At 42.5% G+C, this 23,534-nt stretch overlaps 3 protein-coding genes and 1 long non-coding RNA gene across 6 annotated transcripts; 2 read left to right on the top strand and 2 right to left on the bottom strand.

The window, feature by feature from the left end:
- Positions 1-1,685: 1,685 nt before the first annotated feature.
- Positions 1,686-3,390, bottom strand: adat3 (adenosine deaminase tRNA specific 3). Its single transcript, XM_027168025.2, has 2 exons — positions 3,265-3,390; positions 1,686-3,149 (listed from the first exon to the last, which is right to left on the bottom strand). The coding sequence occupies exon 2, from the start codon at positions 2,917-2,919 to the stop codon at positions 1,897-1,899; it is 1,023 nt and encodes a 340-aa protein (XP_027023826.2). The 5' UTR covers positions 2,920-3,149; positions 3,265-3,390; the 3' UTR covers positions 1,686-1,896.
- Positions 3,391-3,526: 136 nt separating this feature from the next.
- osgepl1 (O-sialoglycoprotein endopeptidase-like 1) lies at positions 3,527-7,651 on the top strand. Of its 2 annotated transcripts, none has more exons than XM_027167924.2 (7): positions 3,527-3,918; positions 5,408-5,795; positions 6,186-6,390; positions 6,469-6,617; positions 6,911-7,041; positions 7,342-7,413; positions 7,506-7,651. In XM_027167924.2, exons 1-7 carry the CDS (start codon positions 3,722-3,724, stop codon positions 7,588-7,590), a joined length of 1,227 nt encoding a protein of 408 aa, XP_027023725.2. In that variant the 5' UTR covers positions 3,527-3,721; the 3' UTR covers positions 7,591-7,651. The 2 variants fall into 2 exon arrangements, with proteins under 2 accessions (XP_027023725.2, XP_047670540.1); XM_047814584.1 differs by having other exon boundaries at positions 3,781-3,918; positions 5,413-5,795.
- ankar (ankyrin and armadillo repeat containing) lies at positions 7,265-23,291 on the bottom strand. 2 transcript variants are annotated; one of them, XM_027167658.2, is made up of 22 exons: positions 22,760-23,291; positions 22,043-22,483; positions 21,614-21,777; positions 20,136-20,248; positions 19,875-20,055; positions 18,773-18,995; positions 17,695-17,896; positions 17,405-17,613; positions 16,453-16,557; positions 15,757-16,004; positions 14,404-14,572; positions 13,844-14,085; positions 13,423-13,576; positions 12,561-12,722; positions 12,366-12,472; positions 11,858-11,980; positions 11,544-11,702; positions 11,189-11,306; positions 10,650-10,759; positions 10,368-10,564; positions 9,614-9,660; positions 7,265-7,869 (listed from the first exon to the last, which is right to left on the bottom strand). In XM_027167658.2, the coding sequence occupies exons 1-22, from the start codon at positions 23,289-23,291 to the stop codon at positions 7,703-7,705; spliced, it is 4,173 nt and encodes a 1,390-aa protein (XP_027023459.2). In that variant the 3' UTR covers positions 7,265-7,702. The 2 variants fall into 2 exon arrangements, with proteins under 2 accessions (XP_027023459.2, XP_047670538.1); XM_047814582.1 differs by lacking the exon at positions 9,614-9,660.
- LOC125141385 lies at positions 14,404-16,646 on the top strand. Its single transcript, XR_007140753.1, has 2 exons — positions 14,404-14,540; positions 15,751-16,646. It is a non-coding gene; the product is annotated as an uncharacterized LOC125141385 (long non-coding RNA).
- Positions 23,292-23,534: the final 243 nt, after the last annotated feature.

Genomic DNA, 23,534 nt, shown 5'->3' on the forward strand with positions numbered 1-23,534 from the left:
GGAGGGCTAAAGAGATCAACACCCTATATCAAGGTGCGCATCAGTTATTACGCAGATTCTTCTCCTCGGGGGAAAAATGGGCCAAAAAGAGAAATAACTGACTCAAAAGTAAAAAATTGTAAGAAGTCTTTCAGAGGGATGTAGCACTCTTTAAATATCTAAGGTTTTGGGGCGTGATCACAGAACCATCAAACATTTTGTTGTAAATAGTCGACAGGGTCACATGAAACGTGTAGTGAAGAAAAGATGCAAATTAACCGCCAAAGATTTAAGAAGAATCAAATATGACGCCACCAGGAACCCCGTTATCCTCCAGTGCTGCCATATTCCACAACTGTAACCTACCTGGAGTGTCGAGAAGTACGTGGTGTTCAGTGCTCAGAGACATGGCCAAGGTAAGAACGGCTGAAACCCGACCACTTCTGAACAAGACACACAAGATGAAACGTCAAGAACAGGCCAAGAAATATCTGGACAGGTTTTTCAAAGGTTTTGTGGATGATGAGATGAGTGACTCTTGGGGGACCAGATGGATGGGCCCGTGGTTGGATCACTAACGGACACGGAGCTCCACTTCGACTCAGACGGCAGCGAGGTGGAGGTGGGGTACTGGTATGGGCAGGTATTATTAAAGATGAGCTAGTTGGACCTTTTCGGGTTGAAAATGGACTCAATCATCTCTCAGACCTACTGCCAATTTTTAGAAGACACTTTCTTCAAGCAGTGGTACAGGAAAAAGTGCATCTTTCAAGAAGACTTTTATTTTTATGCAAGATAACGCTCCATCATGTGCATCGGAGTACTACACTGCGTGGCTGACCAGTAAAGCCCTTAAAGATGAAAAACTAATGACTTCACCTTACTTAAACCCTATTGAGAACTTTTGGGCTCTTCTTAAGCAGGACATTTACAGTGAAGGTAAACAGTACAACTCTCTGAACAGTGTCTTTGGTCACGGCTACACAAATAGTTGATTCTGACCAGATCAAGAAACTGACTGACTGTAAATGGAAGATTTGTGACTTATCGAAAGGAACGGTGGCTATATCGGTCACAGAGGGTTTTGTGTTGGGGTTGTTTTTTTTTTTGGAATTCCATAAATGTTTATTTATAAATTTTGGTGAATTCTGGACTCTGATTGGTCTGAAGGTAAATTCGGGTGAAAATAAGTAAGACGGGAACATCTTTGTTTTTCATTTAGTTGCATAATAACAGTGCCTAATTGCCTAATAACAGTGTACACATACAGTAGATATTCTCTTAAGAAAGCCAAAACCTCACTTTTACTACTTAAATGTTCAGGTTTGAGGGTTTGTTAACATTTTGGATTGACCAAGAGCTCCGTAGTTAATAAATACAATAACAAAAGTAATCCTCAAAAATACAACTTGCCTAATAATTGTGCACATGGTGTAAACTTTTAAAGCAAAATAAGTGTTATAATTGCACTGAAACTGGTACGACATTTAATACAGTCTGCGTGTTACCATGGCAACACGACAGCTACCTCACTAATTATCGTTGGTTGGGCAGAAAAACAAATCAAATATTTTGTGTATGAACCTGTATGCCAATGCTGGGCCCTTGAGCAAGGCCCTCAATCCTCCCTGCTCCAGAGGCGCTGTATCATAACTGCCCCTGGACTCTGACCCCAACCTCCTCAAGGAAGCACCAAGAGACTTTTGTTTAAATTACCAAAAAAGTATCATTTATTTATTTAAAATAAACGTTTCAATACCCGAGGGATTCAATGTGAAGGATATTTTAAGCTGCTGGATGTACAGATTAAAGTGTGGTAAACAGTTAAGCCTTGCCAAATCTCATCTTTAATTAACAACCAAATAAAATTTAAAATGAAGAAAATCCATTTATTAAAAGCTGTGTTGAGGAAATGAGTCAGTGTAACAGAGTCAGTTCCTCACAGCTCTGCCTCATGACTCCTTTATAAACATCAAAGTGGTGATTCAGTTCTTTCTGGCAGTGAATTTTAAACCTGCTGCCCAAAGCACCATCTGGAGAACTCACGCCGTAGAAAACTCGGCTGATCCTCGAGTGGACTAGAGCCATGGCGCACATCACGCACGGCTCTCTGGTGACGTACAGCTCGTACCCGGTGCAGATGTACGGCTGGACACTTTCCTCGGACGCCGCTGAGGAGAGCTGGGAGTCTGAGACCGTGTATCTGCACGCTGGGTGTTTCCTGTAGCAATACACACCACCTCCTTGTGCCCAGGCCACGAGGTCGATACACACCATCACAGCATGGTGCAGAGGATGATCTCGGGTCAGGTCGTGACCTACGGCGATGATCCGTCCTGATTTCGGGTCAACGATCACGGCGCCCACGGCGTCCATTCCCTCCTCTCGTCCGGATCTTGCAGCCTCCACGGCGGCCGTCATATATTCCTGGATTTTTGCTTTCTGGCTGGACGTGAAGAGCTCTCCCTTCAAACCCAGTGTGACTTGTTTGTCCTCGTGGAAGGACGTCGGCCAATAACGGCTCGCCCGCTCAAACTGTGGCCGGGTTAAAGGGGCTCGGGCTGGTATTCGGACCAGGAAAGGTTTTCCCAAACCTTCAACGTTAAAGTCTTTCGAGTTCAGGAGATCGGTCAGGGTTGGCTGCGGAGTTTGTGCCGTGAAGGCGGTGATGGAGACATCAGTAACGAGACACACGATGACTTCTAACCCATGAGGACTGCTCTTGTCCTTACAAGCTCTCACTCTTTTAATATGCTGGAGATCTGCTAGAGGACGGACCACAGACAGATCTCTGACCAGACGAGAAGTTTGGCGTTTATCTGTAATGGGTGCAGCGAAAGCGTCCAGCAGTTTCACATCCTCACACATTTCATCTGACAGGACAGGAAGGACTTCTGGATCAAACTTCATCCCTTTTCTCTTTTTACTCTCAGGCTCCATTTCACACTTTCACTTAAAGCTGCTCTTCAGTTTGGGGCCTTTTTTTAAAGCATTCTAGAAAATTCTGCAGTCTCTTATGTTTTCATATTTTCATCCTGAATAACCGCTAAAATAAGTTAATAAATAAAACAATTTAAACACTGCTGATAAATAACATAAAAAACTTAGCTGTTCATTCTAAAATATAAATCCCACCATGCGAATGTCGTCCGGTAGCATTTTATGAACCCCTAGAAACAAAGTAAACAGTTCAAGGTTCCAGACTTTTCTAAAGAATTTGAACTCGTAGTTTTTAAAAAAGAAACACAATAATAATAATAAATATTTCCTAATACGTTTACTTACTTACGATATCTGTTAACTGCAAAAATGTCTATTTTATTAAGCGGAACATTTCATAAAATGTTGCACGTCGGAACATTGGTATATGTGTCACCGTTTTTACAACACCCGTATTCCGTCAGAGCCCGCCTCCTGTAATAGGATCGGTCCGTGTTCTCTTTGCGTATTAATCGGCTATGTTATGTATTATCCAATCCGCTTACGGTATTCGAGCGAACAGCCAATCACAGATGAGGAGGCGCGATTAGTATGAATACGAGTGGGAAAAGCTTAAAGGACGACTTCGGTCTGTAATACAGCGGTCATTTGCGTTGTGTTTGTAACGTAATTTTTGTGCTTGTAGTCAAATATCCGTGTATCCGTGACAGGACGGTTGAGCAGTGAAATTATTTTTGATACGGATGTTTAAAACATCCGTGTAGTTTAGTATTGTAGTCGGTTATTTTGTTCAGTTTGCAGTATGTTTGTACGTAAAGGACTCGGATCAGTGCACTGCGCATGCGCGTTAACTAACACGTGCAGGAAGGCTTCTCAGATCAGACCCAGGGTGGTGTTGGGCATCGAGACGAGCTGTGATGAGACAGGAGCTGCTGTGGTGGACGAGACTGGGCAGATCCGTGGAGAGTCTTTACACTCACAGAAACAAGTGCATGTGAAGTAAAGATCCGAATTTATTTACACCTGTTTACACCTGAACCGGTTCATACACAGAGCGTCTGCATTCACATGGAATCAAATCAATTTAAGGATGATATCAAATATAAACCAGGTCCAGATCAGTTAAACCTTCACCCTGAGATGTAGCTTCACATCATCCTCATATCTGAGGCTTTGTACGCTTTTATAGACTTAAACTCTGCTATAAATCTATACACTTTATACACAAAACCCCAAAGTATTTAAATGTTCACTTTTGGTCCATTCTTTAATAAACACTAAAGTGTTTATTATAATTCAGTGGTGTTCCTGAGCACAAACAGCAGAATGTAAGACTTTGTGCTTCAATATTAAGAAGGTAAAAAACATCTAAAGAATCATTATAGAAGTAAAGAGTTAAAATGTTAAGACTGTGGATTAAGACCTAATACTTTTACTTTTTCTTATAAAAATAGGCAATATTTGCTTTATTTCATAACCATACTGACAAAAGGAGCTGAGTACAAACATTACTTTTTAAATCATACTTTTTTCTGTTTTTCGTTAAACGCTTGTCCTCTCACCGGCCTTTCCTTTTTTTAGTCTCTTGAAATAATAAAAAAAAGAGTATAATATAATGTATAATGTTACAGAGAGAGAAAAAACATAACCTCGTCTGTCCTGGAGACATCAAAAACGTTTCAGCTTCACCTTTTGACATAAATGTCACGCTAACGCCTCATTACTTTAAGTGAATGTGACCTTAACGATTACACGCTTTTATTAAACTCCTTTGTGTACACGTTCATGTATAACGGTGCAGAAATTATATAGAGAGAGAAATTCTGCCACCGTGTAATTTAGAGATACTCGAACATCTCTGAAACAGAGCTGAAATCCCACAGCAGCAGAAATGATAGAATTATGTGACATTTCTGCTGTCAGAGATGTTTGCATTTACATTTACATTTATTACATACAGATGTTAGATCACCTCTAATAAGATCGGTCACCAACGTAATCCCTACACCATATAGTCTCAAATATCTGAGACAAAGTGAAGGTTTATAATACAGCAGATTTTTAAAAGAGCTCCTATTTCTATTTTATTGGACAACCCGATCACAGTCTTCAACAGAACGTGTCACCTAGTAACAGGTTAAGCTCCGCCCCTAAGATAAATGTTTTGTATTTTTCTTGTTCAGAGTTTCTCTAAGGTCCTGATTCACTCTTAAGATAAGACTCACAGTTAGACATGTTTAAGCTGAATTACGAGTGCTCTGAGATCATTATTAGACTTTTTATGAATACGGGCCATCATTTCTAAAAAGTATAGATCTGGTCTGAGATCGGACCACGTTTAGTTTTAGGCGAGAGTGATGTATCAGGAATGAGAAGAAAGCTGGTGATGTTTGTGTTCTAGCTCAGCAATGTGAGTCTCTTGTGACCTATTAAAGCTTGATTGAGCATTTAAGCCTCTTTAAAAGCGGCGCTCTTTGTCTTCTCTCAGAGCAGGAGGCATCATTCCGCCCGTCGCCCAGCGCCTCCATCGAGAGAACATCAGCAGAGTGGTGCAGGAGGCTCTGGACAGGAGCGGCGTTATGGCGCGAGAACTCGACGCCGTGGCCACGACGGTCAAACCGGGTCTGGCACTGAGCCTCGGCGTCGGCTTACACTTCAGCCTGAATTTCGTTAGACAATACGAAAAGCCTTTCATCCCCATCCATCACATGGAGGCCCACGCTCTGACTGTCAGGATGCTCCAGCACGTGGAGTTCCCGTTTCTGGTGCTGCTCGTGTCAGGAGGTCATTCTCTCCTGGCGCTGGCGAGAGGCATCGATGATTTCTTACTGTTGGGCCAAACGCTAGACGAGGCTCCAGGAGACACTTTGGATAAGGTATTAGAGACACCAGTCCAAATGCCAAGACATGGTTGTGCTCAAGCTACAATACCAGTTATTATTATTATTACTGTTGTTGTTGTTGTTGTTGTTGTTATTATTTGACAAAAATAGACATCAGCAACTCAAAACTGATCACGAGATCTCATTGATGGCATGATGAAAATGATGGCTCACACAGACACACACACACACACTTCTTTCATGTCACATTTTCTTTCTGGTTCCAGCGACACTAAACAAAAAGGTGTGAATGAGCTGTTACTGTTAAAACGCCGGCGTATCAGTGAAAACGATACATCACCTTCAGACCAATCAGAGTCCAGAATTCAACAATGCTGTGAAAAAATGTTTAGTCTGACTGACTTTTTTTTTTTTTTCACACAGGTGGCGAGACGTCTGTCTCTGGTGAAGCACCCGAAGTGTCTCGGTCTCAGCGGCGGACAAGCGATCGAGGTTTTAGCGAAAGAAGGCGATCGTCTGCGGTTCGGCTTTAAACCGCCGATGGGTCAAAACTACGACTGCAACTTCTCCTTCGCTGGCATTCGCAATCAAGTGACCATGGCTATAATGAAGAAAGAAAAGCTGGAGGGTAATTATCCTCTGTTTATCTTGTCTGCGAGTGCAGGGGAGGTTTCTCGGGGGTGGTACTGATGCTTTGTTTCTGCAGGCATCGAGCCGGGGCAGTTACTCTCCTGTGTGCAGGACATCGCTGCAGCAGCGCAGCACACCGTCGCATCCCACATCGCCAAACGCACACACAGAGCCGTTTTATTCTGCAGAGCTCGTGGCCTTTTACCCCAAAACAACCCGACGCTGGTAAATTCACCACACGTCAGTGATCACACTGAGATATCACTTAAACACAGCCCCAGTTTCCCTTAATCACATCAGAATGTCACAGAATTTGGCAAACATTTGTGAATCTCTCTCTCTCTCTCTCTCTCTCTCTCTCTCTCTCTTACCACCTTCTCTCTCTCTCTTACCACCTTCTCTCTCTCTCTTACCACCTTCTCTCTCTGTCTCTCTCTCTCTCTCTTTCTTACCATCTTCTCTCTCTCCTTCTCTCTCTCACTCCCTCCCCTCTCTCTTGTGCACGCTGCCCCCTGCAGGTCGTATCCGGAGGAGTAGCAAGCAATGAATACATCAGAGAGACACTGAGGATCGTCACTGACGCTACAGACATGCAGTTACTCTGTCCTCCGGCTAAATTCTGCACGGACAACGGAGTGATGATCGCATGGTACGGAGAGAGAGAGAGAGAGAGAGAAAGGGGCTCACATTAAAGGGGCTGTTTGTAACATTCAGGTCACTCTTCCTGACTGCGTGTTACGGTAGTGAGCATCACTATGTTGCTTTCCATGAACGCTCGTAGAGAAAATGAAATTTCAATCGGAATTCCTAATCGGAAAGTCGGGAAGCTCAGCATATGACATCTGCATTAACACAGTGAACTTTTGTCCATATCGCTTTTTATTGCTTTTATTAAAGCACTTAAATATGACAAAGCGCACCTTTAAAAAATCACAACATTTGTCTTCAGGAACGGTGTGGAGAGATTAAAGGCGGAAAAAGGGGTCGTGTCACACACTCAGGAGGTCATCTATGAGCCCAGGTGAGTCCAGGACACATTTCTGTCATTGACCCATGAAGCTGATGCTTGTCAGTTTGTTCACCTGACAGCGTGTACTCTCTGTTTTCTCTCAGAGCTCCTCTGGGCAGAGATATCTCTGCTGATGTGAGGGAGGCTACCATCAAGCTTCCTGCCTTAAAACTGAAGATTAAAAGGTAGAGAGGATTCAACAGTGTACATTAGTAAATAAAATGAGGAAATAAAGAGTGCTGTAGCTTGGCTTTGGCTGTGATGAGTTGTCCTCAGGCTGGAGTCACTGATCTGAGAACAGTCACATGTCATTATTGAGGCTCAGTGTTTCCAGATCCAAAGCACAGGAGAACTCTCTGGCACGAGTCAGGGCTCCGGGATCGGCCGTCCTGCTCCTGCGGGGATGCGGCTCCGGAGCCTGGCGGGTTCGATCGGTGCTGCTGGACGTGTTTCTTCTCTTCGGTGCATCTGGAAAGAGAAATGAAGAAATATAAGACATGAAATCTAAAGCTAAAGCTCCTTTTAAATACAATCAACGAGGAAGTGGTTCGATTTTAAACACACGGTCAACTGGGAATCCTGGGAACGCTCACACGGTGATCCCCGTAGTACAGTGCAGAAATATACGGGTCTTGTGGATGAACAGAAGGATCTTCATTGATTTAAAAATGTTAAAATGAGGTGATAAAAGGAGAACAAAGAAACACAAACACCAACCGAAGTGCTTTTCACAGCTGAAATATTTCCCCTGGGTCCTAGTAAACACACCCCTGGGTTGTGTAGTCTGAGGTCTCACACTGCTCCTACTTTCTCTGGGGTTAACACTGAATCCTGGTTCTTCATAATCTGAGGTCTAAACTCCGCATCATCATCATCATCACCACCAGAAAAATCACCATCATCATCACCATTACTACCAACATCACCATCACCATCATCAATCTCAGCATCTCCACCTCCAAAACATCATCATCATCATCATCATCACCACCACCAGAAATATCACCACCATCATCAGCATTACTACCAACATCACCATCATCAATCTCAGCATCTCCACCTCCAAAACATCATCATCATCATCACCACCACCAGAAATATCACCACCATCATCACCATTACTACCAACATCACCATCATCAATCTCAGCATCTCCACCTCCAAAACATCATCATCGTCGTCATCATCACCAGAAATATTACCACCAACATCTCCTCCTCCACCACAATCATCTCCACCATCATCATCATCACCACCACCAGAAATATCACCATTACTACCACCATCATCATCACCATCATCAATCTCAGCATCTCCACTTCCAAAACATCATCATCATCATCACCAGAAATATTACAACCAACATCTCCTCCTCCACCACAATCATCTCCACCATCATCATCATCACCAGCAGAAATATCACCACCATCACCATTACTACCACCATCATCAATCTCAGCATCTCCACCTCCAAAACATCATCACCATCATCAATCTCAGCATCTCCATCTCCAAACCATCATCATCTCCATCAAACTAAGCCTTAACCTTCTAATTTGCATATCTGAGTATCAACGACCCTGATTGGATAAATCCTCGTGTGAAATAAATAAATAACGGTATAATATAAATATAAATATATAATAAAAAACAATAACTTTGAATAACGGCTCGTCTCACACTTTCACATCAGTGAGCTAAAAAGTTCAGGTCTGTGCTTCTGCACTTGAGCAGGTTCTGTTATCTTTCACATCTTTCTCATCTTTCTTGTTCTTTTGAAGTTTGCTGTTCCTCTAATTTCTCAGCGTGACATATTTCCCTCCTCACTTCCATGATATTCAGTGTTTTGCCTCCTGACTCTATCTACAGAGTCGTTTGTGTCCGGTGTTGTTCAGCTACGTCCTGGTTTTCACCTGATACGAGCTTCAGGTTCCGATCGTGTTTCTGTTGCTAAGCAACAAGCCGCAACCTTCTGGCATCGTGTCGTTTCACACTGTACACGTTTGTCACCGTGACATGGAGTTAACACTGTAAAACACTGATCCTGCTTCAGAGCAGAGCTTCATAACCCTGCTTTTATGTACACACACGTGTGAAACATTTATCTACCCCAGGGGTAAAAGAGCAGGGGTTAGACTGAAGAGAACCCGGGGTTAAAGATCAGTCTGGATGAGCGTAGATGTGTCTGAACAATGGTGAAGTCCTTACGTACCTTTATTAGAGCGCAGATGGACAGTTAGTCTGCACTTTGCCTCAAAACTGTATAGAAAATAATGTAAAGATAAAAGTTTAATGGCCGAATTGTTTAAATAAAGATGTTTAGCTACAAAAACAAAATGCGATACAGCTGTATTTTTACGCAACAGGTTTTAAACCACGTCACAGTAACACTATGAATGACACCAGTATACTACAGCTGAATTCTCTCATCTGATTGGTCAGGATGTTTTTTTAACAGCAGCAGATCTGACCGTCGTTTCGGTCGGTCTAATACGTTACTGTTTCTACGGCAACAGCCGAGTCACATGATGTGGCTTGAATGACGTTGAGTTATTTTGTTTTTGTTTTTTAACACGGATGTCTGGTTATTAATATAAACTTATTTAACATGGACAGAAGGAGTCTCCGGTGTCAGGGATTTGTAAAAGTCTTTCACAGCAACTTAAAAAGATAAAAATCTTTTTTTTTCTTTGTCTTTAACTTTGAGTTGAAGATAAAAAGATAGGCTAGTGAGGGAAAGACTGTTTAGCTGTTATAACATTATTGACAACAGGAACTAGCTGGTCTTAACCATAATTTAATTAAATGCAACTATAAACGGATGAACGTGCGCTTATAGGAAACTAGTCCATTTTAGGAATTAAGTCCTGTAATTAAGCAGGAAAGATATAATTCATTAATAACATCATAATACAGCATCTAAAAAAAAATCTGCAAATTCACTCCACACCCGGACGCAGCGATACCTGAGAGACGGAAGACCCAGTTTTCTCTGTCTTTTGAACTCCGAAGTGAACTTTTGACATATTTTGGCGTCCTTAGCTAAACAGTCCCTCAGCGCTCGGTACGTTCTTGGATTTTTCCTGCATTCCACCAGCAGGAGGCGATGTGCGAAGCAGTTGAAGCTCAGGTACCCGAGGGCGTTGGCACAGGCCGTGCGTACCTGAGTGGAGACGGAGCGCCGTTTCAATGCAGTTAATGACTGAAGGCGAAAAGCGGTTTAATGAGATGGATTTGATCAGGTGTACCTCCTCATCCTCGGAGTACAGGTGGGCAGAGAGGTGTTCTATCGCTCCCATGGTCACGACTGCGTCTGGGATACCTGCTCTGGTGTGGGCAAGGCTGGCCAAGAACTCCGCTGGAGCCACGTACAGCAACACACATGAAAACAATGTTAGGATGTAACACATACAGTACAGGCGCTGTTCATTAGACTACAGAACACTTGAGGGTTATTTTGTTTGTGACGTCGGTGTGTGTTGTAACACATTCCGGTAAAGCTAACAGGTGACTAGCTCAGGATCTTCGATGCGTGTCGTCCGTCTAGACTGCATCGGTGCTTACGTTATAATACGGTAAATTAATTTATAGCGCCGAAGGTGCGATATGTAGTCGCTATGTCGCTTTACGACTGTGTACATCGTGTTCCTGTTGTAACGATCGAAAGAATTTCACTCGACGTACTCGACGTTCAAAGCAGATTTTTTACACATGACGATGTGTACAATACAATCCGTATGCACACTAGTGAGTTTATAATAAGCTGTTATAAGTGTTTCTAACTTACCTGTAATGACCACCGTAGTGTTTTTATCTGATTGTAGTAATTTGACCAGAATTGTGACTCCTCTCGCAGTCAGAATCACTTGGTCAGAGCTAGTAATTGCTTTAGCTAGCACAATCATCTGAGAGAGAAAAAAATAAAAAGGTTAGAGTTAATAAAAAGGTTTATTTTATTTATTATCCCTGTGTAGTTTCTGTGCCTTTACAGTATGTAACACCGGGTCTTGAAGAAACATTGTTTTATTCCGCTATGTGCTTGAAATGACAATAAAAGCATCCTGACTCTTGACTAATGATCATAAAGCAAAGAAAAACTTTTATTTATTTATTTATTTATTTATTCATTCATTTTTACAAACCTGAAATGCAGCTTTGGCCCTTTCGGTTTCATCGTCTGAACCTAAAAATGTTTCGAATGCCTGCACTGGAACTCCTCCGGTTTTCTTAATAGCCACCTGCTGCTTTGGATTATTGTACGCGAACAGCGCCAGGGCATGTCCCGCCTCCAGACAGACGCTCTGATAAAATGTCACACGCAAAACAGGCTGGAAAAAAAACCTACGCATGCTGTTTAGAAATCAGTGCAGACAAATCAAATCCAACCAGAAATATAACGATATAAACGACGAATAAATAACACTGTGGATCAAATGGGATAAAGATGTAAGGTCACTCTGTCTTGGGCTTGTAGCAGGTCCAGGATGACATCGTAGGAGAAGTTTTCTTGTTCCCAGAAAGTCTTCTGAAGCTCCTTGTTTCCCATCAAGATGCAAGCTAGAGTCTGAGAGACCTGGACCTGGTGAGGTGCAAAGAAACATGAAGCGCTAACTTTCTACTTTTGGAGATTGTACAGCAGACACAACACATAATCTTTCTTACGTTATTCGGCATTAATGTAAGGAGTCTCCGGTGTCAGTGTTTTATTCACTGGTGTTCACTGGTTTCTCGGTGACACAAAAGACGTACGTATAACGTAAGTAATAAGAGACAAACGTTCCACAACATTGAACGTAAGCAAAAATATATATATACGAAAAGGTATAAAGCGTGATGTCATTTTTAAATAAAAACAACAAAAGACAAACCAAAATAAGCCCTGAATGTGACTTCAGGATCAGTTCTGGCATGGTAAGAGTACAGTAACTCACAATAACTCACATGCACACACACTCTTTATGTACCTTAACCTGGAGAGATCTGTGGTTTTGCAGAAGCTCCAACAACGTCGGAACAGCTTTTTCCTCATAAATCACATTTTGGCTGTGTCTGTTATTAGTGTGTGCCACTCCTGTACACAGATAACAAGCTCGATTTTATTTGTAAAAGTTTAAACGGATTATTTCTGATGTTATACTTAAAGACTGATCAGATATTACCGATGCACAGGGTCCTGAGTGCGGTGATACCACTGAGCACTGTGCTTTCAGTAGCACGGGACCCGCGCAGCAGTCGCACTAACGGTGGCACGCCGTTTTCCAGACACAGACCGCTCTGATGGGCGCGGCAGTCTCGGCTGAGGGCTATCACAGCTTGGCATCCTGCAAATCATAAAACCAGATAGGTAGGAAAGAAGAACCTTCAGGTGACCTGCTTCACAAACTGCATTTTATAGATAGAACGTGAGGACAACTCTGGCTGAAAAGGGTCTAGAGGGAGTTTGAGGAATAGATGCTCGACGGGAGCTTTAAAACAGACCTGTCACACTCGAGCGCCAGACACGAGGAAGTGCACCTGGTGTTTAAACCTGGAAGTTAAATAACTTCCTGTGACCGTGTCATGTAAGTCATGGACACTGATAGCAAAAACAAGAGGCGAGAAGTAGTGTACGAGGAGCGGAGTCCCGACGGGGGTCGGCTATTCCTAAGTGCACGTCTGCGTGCCTTATGAGTCTAGCAGACGAGTAGCATCTCGAGACAGGAAGTATCGCTCGCTTTCCCGCCGGACGTGACCCTTCTCACAGTAGAAGGATGAACGCTCAGGCCAAATGGCTATCGATCAACGTTCAGCATGGCTTATCCAGGACCTTTCATCGCCATGTCATCGAGGACTGTTTTTACTGCGCTTGGCACGCGGTTTTGTTAACCTCACGAGAGCGTACGAGACGACAGCTTCGCTCGGAAGGAATTATTTTAAATTTATGATCACCCCAGATGCTGAGAAAAAGATGTGCTGTGGATTTTGGAATAGTACACGCTGTAACGAGCTGAGCTCTCTCCGGTCCCGTCCCCGCGGCCTTACCTACGTATTGCATTTTATCCGACGTGGACAGGAGCAGATCCAGGATGAAACGGTAGCTGATGAGCTCGGCTATTTGCTTCTGCTGCTTCAGTGTGTGTCCTGCTAAGACCCAGAGAGCCGTCGCACCCTGCTCCCTCACCTCCTGATCGAAAACCTGTGGCACCAGATTAGATATTTTGCCAGAACAAGGTTTAATCAGATTAATTTTTTAACCAAAAGCAATAACGTTATCGACATAGTTACATTTAATCAGATTAGTATTTTTTTTTTCAATTGTTTTCAATTATTCCAGTTATTTAGAAATCCCTAATAAATGAAATGAAGGGATTAGAATCTGGAAACTCTGGCTGAGGATTAACACGTCTTGGTATAAATCAGATTTAAAGCAATGGGATTAAAAATGAAACGTTAATCGCTTAACCTTTAAGAGCCGTAGAAGGTGTTTGGTGGCGGATTGGTTCAGAAAGTGCTCCTGTATGACCGGATTCTGGTGCGCTATGGCTTCAAGGGCTTTGGCGGCTTTCACCTGGCTGGAGATCTTTCTGCAGCTCAGGACCTGCACCACAGGGGTCACTGCAAACATGCCAAAAATCAGGTCCTGGTTCTCCCTGTGGTCACGGGCCAGCTCAGCCAGAGCCAGACACGCCTCTCCCTGAAGTAGCTCTGTCACACACACACACACACACACACACACACACACACACACACACACGTCTTCAAGTTCAAGATCAAATACAAGGTGTGTATTGTCTAAGCAAACAGACAGGCAGTAAAAGTGCACACCCCAATGTCGGAAAACTCTAACACCTTCTGACCAATCAGATTGGAGAACGTCTTTAAAAAGACTTAAAAAAGATCTTAAAGTCATTTTTAGTATATTATACATATATAATTAGTGAATACAGATCTATCAGTTTTATAAAGAGGTGAATGTTTACTGAGTGTTGCTATGGCAACTTTATTCTCTTGTGAGTACTGTACCAGAGTTCACGGTGAGTAGATCGACCAGCGGTGGGACGGCTCCACAAAGTGCCACCGTGGTCTGGTTTTGGGGACAAGCGGCACACAGCGCCTGGATACATCTCACAGAGTTCACCAGCACATCCTGAAGGTCAGAGGTCAGCAGCTGTACCACGGGGGCGACTCCACCCTAATAGAACACACACAAACACACACAGAAATGTATGGTAATTAGAAAGATACTTCATCAGACAGTATGGTAGGCCTGAATGAAACACTGTTTACAGATTTATAGATTACAAACATCTCAGATAAGATATTGTTCTGATTGGTCTGAAGGTTTATATTAATATGAATGCATCATTAATATGTAATTATTTCTACTTAATATATAACATAATATATAACATGCTTCACATGGTCTACTTACTTACTGACAATAAACAGATTAAAAACATTTTGTTATTTTACAAAGAATAGAATATGTATTTGGGGGGGGTCACGGTGGCTTAGCGGTTAGCACGTTCGCCTCACACCTCCAGGGTTGGGGGTTCGATTCCCGCCTCTGCCTTGTGTCTGTGGAGTTTGCATGTTCTCCCTGTGCCTCGGGGGTTTCCTCCGGGTACTCCGGTTTCCTCCCCCAGTCCAAAGACATGCATGGTAGGTTGATTGGCATCTCTGGAAAAATTGTCCGTAGTGTGTGAGTGTGTGAGTGAATGAGAGTGTGTGTGTGCCCTGTGATGGGCTGGCACTCCGTCCAGGGTGTATCCTGCCTCGATGCCCGATGACGCCTGAGATAGGCACAGGCTCCTCGTGACCCGAGAAGTTCGGATAAGCGGTAGAAAATGAATGAATGAATGATTGAAGATTATGTATTGTTGATGGAAGGAGTCTCCAGTGTCAGTTTTTTATCACAGGATAGAAGTCATTGTTTTTTGCTGATTCATTGACATGCTGCTGGGTTTGTTTTTTGTTTTTTTAAATCACTCACTCTTTTTACAGTAGCTGCTATGACATAATTGATAACAGGAACTAACTTGCGTCACGGACGAGCCACAATATTAAAAAGAGGAAAGTAGGAACACATTTGGATGACTGGTTATAGGAGAATAATGTGGGAGTATTATTAATCCTTCCAGGGTGCGGTTAATATTCGCATATTCTACGTAAGCATTTCTGAGCTGAAGAGATTGGACAAAAATCAAATTCATATACAAATATTCAGAAGCTGTTTTGTTTCCTATGGCAACATATATTCACTTGAATATATACAACAATGAATATGTTATTAATATGGTGCTTGTTGTAAAACATGTTAATGCTATTTTTCCATGAGTACTGCTTTATAGTGTTGCTGTACCCATGTAGACTCACCAGTTCTGCTATTTGAGCCTGATACGTCCCGCTGTGAGCAGCCAGGTCTGTCAGGATAACGGTGCAGCGCGACTGAAGCTCTGGATGATGGCTGCTGAGGTGATTGATGAGCACTCGGACAGCACCGAAGCGCACCAGCTCCTCACACACCGGGACGTTCTTCGTCATGTGACACAACACAGCCGCAGCCATACGCTGGAGCAACAACCTCGCACTGAGCAAAATGTTCACCAGGACTGAGATCCCACCTGTTACAGCACATACGCACTGAGCATTGTTACACACTCTTACCGTACAAAGAGTACAGCGCTGCAAAACTCTACATTCTCATTGTTCAGAAGGTTTATTTTTATCGCAGGTTTACTATTTTTATTGTGCTTGTTCTAATACGTTATTGTTTCTATAGAAAAAGCTTGTTTGCAGGTTTTAAACTTTAACTATTTGAGTAATTTAAACATGGAAAGCTGTGATTTTTGTTTCTTTTTTTTAACAGCTCAGCCTGTCAATTTTTTATTGCTTATATACATATACACAAGTTCCTGTTTAATGACTTTTTTCTTTTCTTACTATGAGGAAAAAAGTTAAAGATCCTCAATAGGTTTTCTTTTATCCAAGCATCAAATGTGTGGTTTAATATACACACATGTACACTATGTTCAAAACCAAGTTACACAACTGAAAACAAACACCAGCGACCTGCATTCATGATGTGCTCCCAGAAGGGGTCAGCGTTCACACAGAGAGCCTCCATGCATCTGATTGCCATCTCTAGCCTCCTGTTCTCCTGACTCTGTAACATCTCTGTAGCCACAAACACACACAAATGACATTTCAGATTATAAATAAACATACTCTGTAGTGACTACTAAACAATACAGAGTCTAAAAGACTGCTGGTGTGTGGGGAATGTTATCAAATGGTAGAGGGCTTGTTGCCGGCCTAAGAGATGGTGGACTTGGTGCTCATGCTAATAGAGAACTTAGATGAACATTTACTTGCATTTTTTTTCACACAGGGGTCAAAATACCACCATCTTGACTGCAAAGCAGCTTGTGTGAGGGGTATTAGCTTAACTGGTAGTGCATTCTTCAGCATGGAAGAGGCAGTGGAATGAACACCCACTGTTTAGATGTTCTAGTAAGATTTTCAGATGGAAGGATGATCCTGTCATGCTTGACTATGTCCTGAGAATGGTCAGTCCTTCAATCAACAAATGCTCTTCCGTTTACTTGACTGTTGATGTGAAAACAGTCAGACCAAACAGGCCAAGCAAGAAAAAAAATCAAGAGAAAGACAAGTTATTGTTTTCTATTGTGTCAGCATGTCACCTTGAAACCAGCAGAGAGCTCTAAAGTGACGTGACATACGGCTAAGTACGGTGACCCATACTCACAATTCGTTCTCTGCATTTGACCCATCCAAAGTGCACACACACAGCAGTGAACACACACACACCATGAACATACACCCGGAGCAGTGGGCAGCCATTTATGCTGCGGCGCCAAGGGAGCAGTTGGGGGATTCGGTGCCTTGCTCAAGGGCACCTCATGTTACTGACTAATGTTTTATTTATAATAAAATGGGTAATGGTGCATACAGCTACTGTATATGCAAATAATGAACGGAAGTACTGTCATGTTCAGCATACCAACAAGAATCCTCCACACAGGAAGGCCATCCAGATTCAGCTGAATGAAATGCCTGAGGATGTCGGTGTGGAAGTACAGGGCCGCCAGCTGAACCAAGTTATTGCCCTCGCTGTCTGTCGTTCTCCAGTTCGCCCCATTTGACAGCAGGTAGTCCAGAACCTCCAGAGATCCTGACATGGCTGAGAGTAAGAGCGGCGTGCTGCAATACCTATGACACACCAGCTTACTTGTGATTCCTCCTAAACACTTAACCCTGATGTAAATAAAAATAATAAATCTTTTAACCTACTCTGCAGATATGTGTATATCCAGCAATCCAGGATCCTTCCTGCAAAGGGCCTGGACACATGAGACCTGGCCGTAAAAGGCGGCGAAGTGCACAGCTAGCCAGCCTCTCCTGTCCACAAGCGTGCAATCGACTTGCAGAGCGATCAGACAGTTAAGGGCCTCGAGGGAGCCACACTGGGCAGCTAGGTGCAGCGGCGTGAGTCCTGACGGAAATAACAAAATAATTTACATTTTATTTTCATAAAACTGAAAAAACATTGTTAAAAGGACTGTTGATTATTATTTAAAGATGTTATAGCAAATAATTGTTTTGGGGATTGAAATGATAAAAGAAAAATAAATGGTTGCCAGACCTGACAAGAATAACATTTATATTGTAAGAAATGTTAACGCCACTGGCCAGAACAATGACCACCCAGACTGTACAAAAAGAAGCTAAGCTACCTGTGCAAATAAAGAAAATGGACAACTAAAAATCTACTTCCCTTTCTTTCTAGCTACTCCAAAACACACACTAAACTCAACAAATTGGAAGCTAGTTTGTAGCATGGAATATAAACACAAAAAATATTAACAAAAAAAAACAACAACAACAGAAGGACAAGCTAATCTCCAAATGCAACATGCATGCAACACTTTTCCTCTAGCTGAGTCTTAAAATATATAAATTTTAGCTCACTTTGTGTACTCTAAAAGGAGTGTTTGAGATTTATTTGGAATTGTCACCTGCACTCACTGGCTGTCTGACAAGAAGGCTGTTTTAATCCAGATAACACCACTTTACAACCGTTGTGAGCAGGAAATCATCTCACAACATTAAACATTAAAGACTTTAAAGACATTAAAGACCAACAGAAGACCACATCAGATTCCAATCCAGACAAAAAAGCTACAGTACACACACACTGGAAAAAGTCAAAGACACCCCAACCATCATTTATCCTATTGTCTGTAATAGAAATAAATCCATCAAGTTAAAACAACATCCCTATGATACTTCCTGTTTCAAAAGGAAACACTGTACATCCATAAAGAGACTCTTATGAGATTATGACCCTCATGTGTGTGGGTGAGGGTACCAGAGCAGATGAACCTCCCGACACATGGCTGGTTAAGGTTGATGCCAGCGGCTGCCAGTTGGTAGATAATGTGTGGCTGGTTCCACATAGCGGCGTGGTGGAGTAAAGAGTAGCCTCGCCCATCTAGTGCTCCAAGGTGGCCCAGAGGGTTTTTACGACTTAGCGTGTGAAATACCGCTGAGAGGCCACGCTCTGCAGCTGCACGCAGTCCGTACGGTACGCTCTGCGGGCAAGTCGAACATCAGCTCCATCCACAATACTAATAACAAAACTAACAAGACATTTAGCTGCCTTTGCTTTCTCAACTTCTTGACTGTATTCAGAAATAGACGTACTAGTCCATAGTGGCGATTTCATACCAGAATTTCACTTTTGCTTATTCAGAACTCAGACATAATAATCTTGTTGCTTTAAAGTCAGTAAAAATGGAGACACATGTTATTCAGAGATGTTGCTTTTCTTGAGCAGACTTTATTACTTAGTTTATTTTAAGTTAATTAATTTATTATGACGTATTATGACGTATTATGACATACTATGACGGGGGGAAGTTGTGGCCTAATGGTTAGAGAATCTGACTCCTAACCCTAAGATTGTGGGTTCGAGTCTCGGGCCGGAAACGACTGAGGTGCCCTTGAGCAAGGCACCGAACCCCCCCAAACTGCTCCCCGGGCGCCGCAGCATAAATGGCTGCAGACTGCTCCGGGTGTGTGTTCACAGTGTGTGTGTGTGTTTACTGCTGCGTGTGCACTTTGGATGGGTTAAATGCAGAGAACGAATTCTGAGTATGGGTCACCGTACTTAGCCGTATGTCACATCAGGTCGTCACTTTTATAGTGAGATAATCGTAAGCAAAGCAGATGAGTGCTCAGTCGGATAATTCTTCAAACTATTCTCCAGTTTTCTTTATAGGACAGTGTATGCAATTAACAACAATTGCAAAAGCTTAAAAGATTAGATGTAAAATATAGCCTCATATCATCTACTTCATGCAAAAGATTAGGATGTGCTAGGTCAACTGCTATGTTATCAGCTCCTGAATAATGTGTGTGGAAGCCATCTTATTAAATTAGATATTTATTTCTATTTATTTATTACTTACCTTGCACTGTATGGCTTTGGCATAACCAAACGTTTTCTTAAATTGCTCATAAAGTTGAAAGTCGGTTAAGGGCAGTTTCTGTTCTCGCATGTTTTTGATGGATTTGTTCATGACTTCCCACCACTGCACACTGCTGGGTTGAGGGTAAAAGGATGTCAGTGCGATAGAGATCACACTGTAGCTGCAGAACAAGAAAAGGATTACCGTACAGGGTGACACAGTATACAGTTGATACAGGTATGAACAGTGAGCTTGTCCAACCTTTTTCCATCAATCTCACTGATGGGGATTGGATAGTGCTCCTTGTTGGTGGAATCTTGTAGTAGGTCATTTAAATAGCTCACTGCATGATTCTGTATGGTCATGAAGGCAGCCTGGACAAGAATACATCAATTCTGTTCACTGTGATAGATATGATATAACTTAGGTGATTATAATAGATAATTAAATAATGATCTGGCGTTTTAAACTATGAAGAAGATTATCTACCAGAGTGACATCTCACAACAGAGCAAAGCAGAACATTCACTGTATTTCTCTTATGTCGATCGATCTCTAAGGATCAAATGCTGATATTATTTGCACATAAGTGATCGATATCATATTACACTGCATTTCTTTAAAAAGTTGAAGTTGTGCTACAATAAAATACAATGTTTAGAAGATAATATCTTGAGAAGAGAATAAAGGCTTGAAAGGCTTTTAGTCCATAGAAAGCAATGGTCATTGTTTCCCCATTTTTCAGGCTGCATGGAACATCTGTTCTGTCAAGAGAACCAGAAGTTTATTGTAGATGAATTGTTTTATACAGTGTTATTTTCCACTGTATGATGGATATATTTATATATACCTAGTAATGCATTACAATAGTCCAGTCTAGAAGTCATGAATGCATGAATTAGCATCTGATGCTGAGAAGCTACTTCATGCATTCATGACCTCTAGACTGGACTATTGTAATGCATTACTAGCTGCTTGTTCTGCATCTTTAATAAATAGGCTACAGTTAGTCCAGAATGCAGCTGCCAGAGTTCTCACTAGGACAAGAAAGTATGACCATATAACCCCAATTTTATCATCTCTACACTGGCTACCTGTTAAGTTTAGAATTGATTACAAACTGCTGCTATTTACATACAAGGCTCTTAATGGTTTAGCTCCCATGTATCTAACTAGTCTTCTAACACAAGGCTCCAGTTGGACTCTGCGATACTATAGAGGAGATGTGAACTCCATGTGATCTTTTACATCTATACAACATTTATCAGACTGTATATTTATAATCACACCCCCAGTGTCACCCAGATGAGGATGAGGTTCCCCTTTGAGTCTGGTTCCTCTCAAGGTTTCTTCCTTTACCGTCTAAGGGAGTTTTTCCTCCAAAAAGTCACCTGAGTCTCCTCAGACTTGCTTATTGGGGATAAATACATACACATTGTGAACTAAATATATCTAATATTAATCTTGAATTTTGTATTCTATTAATCTTTATATTATTCTTTATAATAACCTTTTGTTCTATGTTTATGTCCTGTAAAGCTGCTGTGAGACAATGTCAGTTGTAATTGCTCTGTATTTACCAGCAATCATTGTCGTGTGACGTACCAAATAATTTTTATTAGATGCAGTTATTTTTGTGTGTACATTTTACACAAAGAGATGGATGATACAACTTTATTGTGTTGTTTCTAGAATTATCAGAGCTTTTAAGAGAAAATGATATTGTTGATCATCCTCACCTTCATCTCCTCAGTGAAGTGCTCCATCTCAGGAGTCCCGACGTCAACCTCAATCCCTCCGTGGAGATGGAAATACTCGTTTGGTTTGTACGGGAAGTGCTTACAGGAAAATTTAGATCTGAGGAGAAGAGGTGGTAACTCGCGCTCGGTTTTCAGCAAGTCACCTGTCAAAGTAAAAGTAACACCATTGTGAACTTAGCCTGGTTTACGTACTGCTTCATGTTCAAAATGTCACTATGTCCATAAAATCATAATGGCCAAGGTTTGTCTTATTGAACCACACATCTTGATGTGCTTTAGGCCTTTTTCTTCAAGTGAATAAAACAAAAAAACACAGCTTGTCATGTTTAGAGACAGCAAAGACATGCTGAAGATCTTTATAAAACTTAAAATAGAATATAATGTAGAAGGAGATTCATGAGTCCAGACCTGAGAAGGGCAGCAGCATTTGAGACAAGTCTGGAATCCTCATCTTCTTCCTCAGGCCAATGAGGAAAGGCACAAGGAAGCTGATGAGCTTCAGGTAGGCCAGGTCGCGGGCCAGCTCCACTTTGCATCCCAGGTGTTTCTTCACCAGCCTCATGTGGCGAGAGAGCCTCTGCTGCAGCCGCTGGTATGTGTTCAGCTCCATCGTGTCCTCAGTCAGACGCACCACGTTGGACAGGCTGTATGTGCCCTCAAATGTGAAGAGGTTCTCATGCTGACGGACCCTGGTCAGGTACGAGGTGATCTTCAGCAGGATGTTTTCTGTGTACTGAGCAAAAAAATTCTGCTCCTCTGCACTGTTGGGCTCGTAGGTTGGGTCAGGGTTGTGTTTGTCTTCCTCGTATATGTCCTGGTAACATGGGTCATCAGAGATGTCCACTAAACCTACAGAAAACAGTGCACAATGTAAAGCCATTCAGTTTTAAAAAACAACAATAAACCATATTTTCTACCAACCGATGGCCCTACCAGTCAGACAGATAAATAGACAGACAGACAGATAGTAGACAGACAGACAGACAGACAGACAGACAGACAGACAGATAGATAGATGGCACTATGCAGCTGCTATTGGAAACTTAGCAAGAATATCTTTTTCAACCTGAAGTTAGACAGACAGACAGACAGACAGACAGACAGACAGACAGACAGACTGTGGACCTGCTGCAAGAAACTCAGCAATCTTGTCTTTCTCCGCCTGAGGAACTCTGTTGGGATCCATAACCATGTTGGATCTCCACAGTTCCAGAAAGCAGGGGCGTTTTTCTTTAGGGATGTACGCTCCGTGCCACAGGGCCTTCATGGTGTAATCGATGTTTATGAGGATCTGCCCCACCTTGGTGTCACAGTAGGCCGGGGTCAGGTGGCACGCAGAGCTCTGATCAGGGTTCGGCTCCAGGCTGATGGACGGCACTTGGTTGAAGCAGTATATTCCCACTGTGAGCTCTTGGATTATCTGATGGACCACTCTGTAGTCCATAGACACCCCAGAGTCACAGGGGGCCAGGATGATGGCGTTGGGCTGAAAAACAGCTTGGATTTGTCTGATCATTCCAGATGGAGGGTCTATAGGCTGTTTGACATCCTCTCCACCGAACAACCAGCTGCAGGAGGTGAGACTGAGCAGCTCCTGAACTTCTCTCCAGTCGTATTTCTTAATGAAGTCTTGTGCCGAACTTACCGCTGACTCCATCCTCTCAGATCCGTACGTTAGGTTCTCTCCTATTAACCGTACATCGACAATAAACAAATCTGTATTACTCTGTGACAGAACCCGTCGTCATGGCAACAGGAGACGCGTTGCGGGGACGTCGAACACGAGATGGCGCTGTTGCTTACTTTTTAAACCGCAGTCTCAGTTCATGACGTGTGCGGAAGTCTAACTCAAAGGTCGTCAGAAACCTTTCGACGGAGTTGTGATTTGAAGACTTGCTTC

The sequence above is a fragment of the Tachysurus fulvidraco genome, chromosome 6, assembly GCF_022655615.1.
Source record: "Tachysurus fulvidraco isolate hzauxx_2018 chromosome 6, HZAU_PFXX_2.0, whole genome shotgun sequence".
Classification (NCBI taxonomy): domain Eukaryota; kingdom Metazoa; phylum Chordata; class Actinopteri; order Siluriformes; family Bagridae; genus Tachysurus; species Tachysurus fulvidraco.

What these genes read in the sequence shown, in the direction of transcription:
- osgepl1 (XM_027167924.2), top strand. Translation starts at nt 3,722, where the DNA reads ATGTTTGTACGTAAAGGACTCGGATCAGTGCACTGCGCATGCGCGTTA. An exon ending in GAAGAAAGAAAAGCTGGAGG is followed by an intron (nt 6,391 to 6,468) that starts GTAATTATCCTC and finishes TTGTTTCTGCAG; the next exon opens with GCATCGAGCCGGGGCAGTTA. An exon ending in GAGGTCATCTATGAGCCCAG is followed by an intron (nt 7,414 to 7,505) that starts GTGAGTCCAGGA and finishes GTTTTCTCTCAG; the next exon opens with AGCTCCTCTGGGCAGAGATA.
- adat3 (XM_027168025.2), bottom strand. Translation starts at nt 2,919, where the DNA reads ATGGAGCCTGAGAGTAAAAAGAGAAAAGGGATGAAGTTTGATCCAGAA.
- ankar (XM_027167658.2), bottom strand. Translation starts at nt 23,291, where the DNA reads ATGGAGTCAGCGGTAAGTTCGGCACAAGACTTCATTAAGAAATACGAC. An exon ending in CCAAAGCCATACAGTGCAAG is followed by an intron (nt 18,996 to 19,874) that starts GTAAGTAATAAA and finishes ACTTGCCCGCAG; the next exon opens with AGCGTACCGTACGGACTGCG. An exon ending in CTGGGTCTTCCGTCTCTCAG is followed by an intron (nt 9,661 to 10,367) that starts GTATCGCTGCGT and finishes TTTTCTATACAG; the next exon opens with TTTTGAGGCAAAGTGCAGAC.